The 7,016-nt window shown below is 35.2% G+C and overlaps 1 protein-coding gene across 1 annotated transcript; it reads left to right on the top strand.

The window, feature by feature from the left end:
• The first annotated feature begins 984 nt into the window (after positions 1-984).
• On the top strand, positions 985-5,666 carry GAPCP-2 (glyceraldehyde-3-phosphate dehydrogenase of plastid 2). Its single transcript, XM_086230216.1, has 14 exons — positions 985-1,281; positions 2,040-2,134; positions 2,233-2,300; positions 2,380-2,418; positions 2,669-2,769; positions 3,292-3,404; positions 3,549-3,648; positions 3,735-3,881; positions 4,148-4,208; positions 4,331-4,428; positions 4,577-4,719; positions 4,810-4,893; positions 5,129-5,218; positions 5,347-5,666. The coding sequence occupies exons 1-14, from the start codon at positions 1,186-1,188 to the stop codon at positions 5,393-5,395; spliced, it is 1,284 nt and encodes a 427-aa protein (XP_086086342.1). The 5' UTR covers positions 985-1,185; the 3' UTR covers positions 5,396-5,666.
• The last annotated feature ends 1,350 nt before the right edge of the window (positions 5,667-7,016 follow it).

The following is a 7,016-nucleotide window of genomic DNA, read 5'->3' as shown; positions in this document are numbered from 1 at the left end:
ATCTCTAAATGTTTAGCTGTTTATACGATTTTTGTGTGTATTTACATGCTTGTGTGAGGCTATATTCGTTTGTTCATAATCTAAGGGGGTGTTTCAAACTCAGGTTTTAATATATTTTAAAAGTTCAATAAAATCTAGCTGTTCTCAATTAAGATTTTAATGGATTCCATAAAAATTTATGGGAGTGTCCCAAACTCAGATTTTAATGGATTTTAAAAGTCCAACAAAATATAGGTCTTCTCAATTAGAATTTTAATGGATTCCATAAAAATCTAGGTGTCCCAAACTCAAATTTTAATGGATTTCTTAGAAATCTAGGTGTCTTAAAAAACTGATAGTTAAGTAGTGAATTTTAATGGATTTGGATGAAATTTAATGAATTTTTTACATATAACCAATTCCAACTATTTTTTTTTTGGATTTTGATAAATTTTATGAATTTTAACATCCTTAAAAATTTGAGTTTAAGATAATCCAAATATAGCAGATAATCTGAGTTGGAGATAATCCGAGTTGGAGATAATCCATTAAATACGAAAAATCATTTTTGAGAAAATAGAAAAAACAAAACCGAGCTGAGGCCGAATCATAACAAAACAAACAAAACGAATGGACCGGGACTGTGGACCGGCCGCCTGTAGTACCGACAAGAAATCTAAAACAGCAAAAGCCCAAAAAGCCCACACGGGTCCGACGTGGCTTTCGAGGACTACGCGACCTTTTCTCTGCCCAGCACGTCGCGACAAAACCACCTACGTGATTTTCATAGTTTCTTAATCCTCTGCTTCCACTATCATCACAACCCTTATACTTGTAAAACTGTAACCGTTGATATTTCTGTTCTCTAAAGATCAACGGATAAAACCTGTCCAGGTTCTGTCAGAATCACAGAGGATTTAATCCTATAAAGAACTCGAAGAGAGAGAGTTTTTCAGGGGGAGATCCATAAGAAACTCCGGAGGATTTTTATTTTATTAAAAAAAAGAAAAGAAAAAGGAAAACACATTTCATTTTGGGTTCTGGTGGGCTGGCTGGCTGGCTGGCTGTTCGTAGTCTCAAAAGCTGCATAAAAGCTTTTGGTTTTTAGGGTTTTTCATTTCATTTGCTTCAGACGTAGAGAGAGAGCGAGAGCGAGAGAGAGCGAGAGCGAGAGAGAGCGCTGTGATCCTTTGAATCAAAGCAAAAATGGCGGTTTCTTCTCTGCTCAGATCTACAACCTCAGCTCCATTGATCGAAGCCTCGCGTGTCGAGCTCTCCTCCTCGCACTCCGCTTCTTTCAAGGTCTGTTTTCACTTACCTCAGCTCCCGTGGCTAATCATCCAAATGTTACAAACGTCTTTTAGCAATTCAATGTCTATTTCTTACTCTTTGTTTGGTTGCTTGGAAAAAAGAGGAAAAGAAAATGAAGTTCATATTTATAATAACAACAGAGTGGAGCTGCTGGCTGTTATTGCCTGTTTCTTTCTCTTTTGTTATTCTTCCTGAATACTAGTATGAACTGGTTTTGTTAGCTTACATTTCTAATTTGTTTACTAGTTCTGTTGATTTATATCATTTTTGTATATCGGTCAATTTCGTACTCTTTGTTTGGCTGCTTGGAAAAAAGTGGAAAAGAAAATGAACTCCATAATATAATATCAACTGAGTGTAGTTGGGAACTATTATTGGTTTGTTCTTTTTTTCTTTTTCTCTCTGAACAATACTATGAATGAATTATGTATTGGTTTTGTTAGCTTACATTTTGTTTGTTTATGAGTACTGTTGAGTTGTATAATTTTCTTTAATAAACTTGAAGGCTTTGAATATCTGCTTCTAAATCAGTTATTTAATTTGTGTGTTAGCTTCTGTTTGCTATTATGGTATTACTTTATAATAGAGAAAAAAATTTTGTTACACCTGAAAAATAGGAACATGTACTTTTTTTTATCTACTAATTTAACAGATATTTCATTTTTTACTTGTTTTATTAAAAAGGGGAAATATAGACAATGAATACTTCCATTTTTATTGGTATTAATTATCTTTTATTTGTTATTCAGGTGTCTAGCATTGGGTTTAATCGCAATCTGAACTGTCCTAGGGTGCAATCAACCATATTTGGCGCTGCCATCCCAAGCGGGTCGTCTTCTTTACAGTTCAGTAACCAATTCTCATTTTTTTATTTTATTGTATTGGTGTTCTATTTCAGACTCTGTTTTTGTAATTGACTGTGATATATGGTTCATTGTTCAGGGTATGTGGCGCTAGGAGTGTCCAACCCATCAAAGCCACAGCCACCGAATTGCCACCCACTGTTCAGAGTAAGAACCAAAAACTATTCAAACGTGGAAGTGATTTTATTGTTCTGAAGCTTACTCTTGATTGTTTTGTTTTGTTTAGGATCAAGGAGTGGTGGGAAGATAAAGGTTGGAATCAATGGTAAGTTGATTGAAGTTGTGCTTTCTCTTGCTTGTCTGTGGGAATGAATATCTTCTTTTCTTCGTTTAAGCTAGTTTTGATTCCCTAAATAATATGTTGTTTGTCTATAATTTCAATATTATTACTTGATTTTTTTTCTCATTAGCCTCATTAATTGTTTTTGGATATTTGAAAATCTTATGGCTGTACTTGAAAAAGTGAATTTATATTTGGAATATGATGAGAACACAATTATGCTCAATTCATGTAGGTTTTGGCCGGATTGGAAGGTTGGTTCTACGAATAGCAACCTCTAGGGATGATATCGAAGTGGTAGCGGTCAATGATCCTTTAGTTGATCCTAAGTACATGGTAAGGATTCAATATTTACAGTGTTTATTTGCAAATGCTAATTTCCTGTGTGATAATTGCATGGCCTCTTGTGTCATACCTGCAATAGTTCCATATGTTTTAAGATCAGAGTTGTGATGATTTGATAGTCATCTCTGTTTGGGGGTAGGCTAGCATGTGTTCTGCTTCTAATGCAATTGTACGTATGTTAACTTTGTGATTGACCTGAGCCATATTGTAGAAAGTGTTTCAAATGAATAATTTGGGGCTTCATTTAATTTCTTTGCATGGTTCCAATAGCCCTATTTTCTCACCGTTTCTATCTTTATGGCTGGACTTGAATATCTAACTGAAAGATTAAAATGGTGCATATTTTTGTTTGGTTGATTATGTTCATGTGTGTGCAAAGATTGCTGAATAGTCTCTCAGATATTCATTTGGTTGCTTTTCTTTAATTGATGTTGCAGTAGACAAGGAGGATGTTCAGATTTTGTTCCTGTAATCCTATCCAGGTTTAATTTTCCTTTATGTTTTCTTGTCCAGGCTTACATGTTTAAGTATGACTCCACGCATGGGATATTCGATGGAACAATTAGTGTTGTGGATGATTCCACTTTGGAAATAAATGGGAAGCAGATCAAAGTTGTGAGCAAAAGGTATTGCTCTGGTGATTTTTCAATAGTGATCTAAATAGCTGTTTTATGTTTTGTATCATGTTCCTTAGGCATCATGACTGCCAGCATTTGCTCCCCACTCCTCTTTTTCTGAACAATAGCATTTAACTTCTGAACCTTATCCAGGGATCCTGCAGAGATCACATGGGGTGATTATGGGGTTGAGTATGTTGTTGAATCTTCTGGGATTTTTACAACGGTTGACAAGGCTTCATTACACAAAAAGGTTAGTTGCTTTTAGTCTATTTTCTGCATTTTCTCTTGCTCGTTATGGCCACACTTAGTTGACCTTTGGTTGATTTTGCTTCTCAGGGTGGTGCAAAGAAAGTTGTAATATCAGCTCCATCAGCTGATGCACCAATGTTTGTGGTAGGAGTAAATGAGAAAACATACAAGCCAAATATGGACATTGTTTCCAATGCAAGCTGTACCACCAACTGCCTTGCTCCTCTTGCCAAGGTTTGTTTGCTTCCTGAAAATTAGATAATTGTGAACTTTTGGCTTCCATAATACTTTTAACTACTATTGGTGATGTAAGATGTTATCCAAAAATGTATGCTTATTGCATCTTTTTCCTTCCAATTTAATGGTTATTTTTTTGGCATCTTGACCAAATAGTCTCTTATGTTTCTTTTGTCTGTCTATTCATTCACCTTTCTTCTTCCCTAGCACTTTAGCAAGTTACTTCCTCTTGTTATATTAAGCCGCCTTAATTCATTGTGTAGGTCATTCATGAGGAATTTGGTATTCTTGAAGGTTTGATGACAACTGTGCATGCAACTACAGGTTCTCTCTCTCTCTCCTCTCTCCTCTCTCCCACTCACATGCTCCCTCTCTAAAACACACCCACATGTACGTATCGTGGAACACATGATGTGGTTAACTCAATTATGGTTTTACGTGCTCAGCAACACAGAAGACAGTTGATGGCCCGTCAATGAAGGATTGGAGAGGGGGCCGTGGAGCTGGACAGAATATCATTCCCAGTTCAACTGGTGCTGCAAAGGTACCATACCTGAGTTTTGATTCTTGGAACGTTTTTTCTAAGATATTTCTTTCATTTTTTAAAATATTAATTATTGATGATTGCTTTATATATTTATTTTTCTGGGTTTAAGGTTACAATGTTCTAGTTTTTTCCCCTGGAATTGTAGGCTGTTGGAAAAGTTCTACCAGAGCTCAATGGCAAGCTTACTGGTATGGCCTTCCGTGTCCCAACTCCTAATGTATCCGTGGTGGACTTAACTTGTCGACTTGAGAAGAGTTCTTCTTACGAGGATGTCAAGGCAGCCATCAGGTATGTGTTCTGCATTTTGTGTATAGTATTTATCTTTCTGTTTTCTTTTCTTTTTGGATTGCTCAATCACATTTGATATCTTATATGAAGGTATGCTGCTGATGGGCCACTTAGAGGCATCCTTGGATACACAGATGAAGATGTTGTCTCCAATGATTTTGTTGGTGACTCAAGGTAGGCTCTCTGTTCCGTTATTTTTTTGAGATAAGAGCCAATATTAACAGGAATCTAATAGGTCAGATTGAGTAAATTAAAAAAAAAAAAGTCATCTTGTTCTGGAAGGAAAATCATTGCATTTAGCAAGAACTGAACCACTGTCTTCACCCACTTCACCAGTTAACACTAATTTTTTTATGTAAAATGTGAATGCTATTTCTAAATTTATTTTTGGGTATTCTTTTGATTGCAGGTCTAGTATATTTGATGCGAAGGCTGGGTTAGCACTTAGTTCCTCCTTCGTTAAGCTTGTTTCGTGGTATGACAATGAGTGGGGATACAGGTAAAGAATCTATCTCTTACACTTGCATGTATATTCTGAAATGCATCCCTGGTCCTTGGTGCTAATGCAAAGTTTCTGTTGTGTATTTTGTTGCATATGACTAATTACGTGTATGCCTTTTCTTACAGCAACCGAGTTTTGGACCTGATAGAGCACATGGCATTGGTGGCAGCATAAGTGATAAGAGGTTTTCTGTTGTGGAGTGCCGCCACAATTTTTAGCGCTTGCTGCTTGCTATGAGTTTGGTTGAAGAGTAGTTATACAATTGATATCTGTATTTTTTTCTTTTCGCAAAGTGCAGATTTAGACGTGAGTACGTGACAGTGACGTAGTTTTTCTACTTGAAAATAATGAAAAATTGATTTGTATGAGCTCAGCTTATTTGGGGCAACACACCTATTTGCACTTGGTAATAGTATACAGCTCCCTTGAAGGGGGCCTTCCCTTTTACTTCTTTCCAAGAACCTAACATGAAATCATGAATGTAACTAACTAGATACAAAATATTCAACATGAAGGGTATAATAAATTAATAATTGGATCTTGGTTATTGCAGACGCTCTGATGCTATTTCTGTGTGTATTTAAATGAAATAAATTGCTGTTCATATCTGATTTGGTTTCAACTCGTAATAAAATAGTACAAAGTATAATGTTAGTAAGAGAATTCTTTTTGTTAATGTTCATATAGTAAATGTTAATTAAATTTGAATTTTTTTTTTCCGATGACAAAATTGAGGAAGTTATTGACCTATTGCTTTTCATTTTATCGAAAGGAATTTAATGATCGCTTTGCCATCGCATTCTTCTAAGATTTGATGGTAGATTCAGTTTTGATTAACCAAAAAGGATGAACAAGTGGTGGATTTTGCTTTGAATGCTTAGTATAAAGCTTACTTGGATTAGATTATTGTCTATCTATTGGCTTGGATGTTGCATTTATGTCTTTATCAAGGCTAATTTCATAGTTTTCCAAGTCTAAAAAAATTCTGATACTTTTACCTTTATGCATGCAATATAAATACGGGATTATTATTAATAAAACCATCTTGCAATTGAAAACACAATTGCAATATAGAAGAGAAAACAATACATCAGGCATCTAGCTAGCTAGGCATGGAAAGAAAGCAATTTGGGCTCATAAAGACTCTGTGCGGCAGCTGGATATTCCCTGCGAAGACGGGTATGAAGGGTATCGAATTTGCTATGAGACTTGCCTTTCTACTCAATTCAAGGATGGCAACTGCGATCAACAAACTCGCAAGTTTTTTTGTATTTATGACACCGAGGGAGAATGTAGTGCTGCTGGTGCTCATATATATATGCATGAATCATGATTCAACAATCTGCGTTGCTACTACTACTTGTAATATTACTTCCACATGCACTTCCTCTCCTAGTGGTGGATGCTAGCTCGTGGTGAATAAGCATCAATGAATAATAAATAAATCACTAATTTCTCTCCTCAATAAACATTAGACTGCTCCAGAAATGAACGATTTAATGTTTTGACTAAATAAGTTGGATGTGAAATTTTTGAGTAATGAGAAAAATTTAACTGTCGGTTCTCTTATTGGTCTACATTTTAGAATAAACTCTATGTACATGCAATCATTCACAAATCATATGTATAAGGTAAATATTTTATCATTAATAACTTGAATTAAGAGAAAAAAAGGAAACTGTCCAATCTAATAGGTCTAACAAGGTGATTCAGTCCAAAATTTTCTTTTAATTTTTTTATAGAAGCTAGGTAACTTGACAAATTTATTCTTTATAAATTTCACTGATTCATGATA

Source organism: Dryas octopetala, chromosome 1 (assembly GCF_963921425.1).
Source record: "Dryas octopetala chromosome 1, drDryOcto1.1, whole genome shotgun sequence".
Classification (NCBI taxonomy): domain Eukaryota; kingdom Viridiplantae; phylum Streptophyta; class Magnoliopsida; order Rosales; family Rosaceae; genus Dryas; species Dryas octopetala.
Note: the sequence above shows the minus strand (reverse complement) of the source record. Positions and strands in the feature narration are given on the sequence as shown.

What these genes read in the sequence shown, in the direction of transcription:
- GAPCP-2 (XM_086230216.1), top strand. Translation starts at nt 1,186, where the DNA reads ATGGCGGTTTCTTCTCTGCTCAGATCTACAACCTCAGCTCCATTGATC. An exon ending in ATTGCCACCCACTGTTCAGA is followed by an intron (nt 2,301 to 2,379) that starts GTAAGAACCAAA and finishes TGTTTTGTTTAG; the next exon opens with GATCAAGGAGTGGTGGGAAG. An exon ending in AACTGTGCATGCAACTACAG is followed by an intron (nt 4,209 to 4,330) that starts GTTCTCTCTCTC and finishes TTACGTGCTCAG; the next exon opens with CAACACAGAAGACAGTTGAT.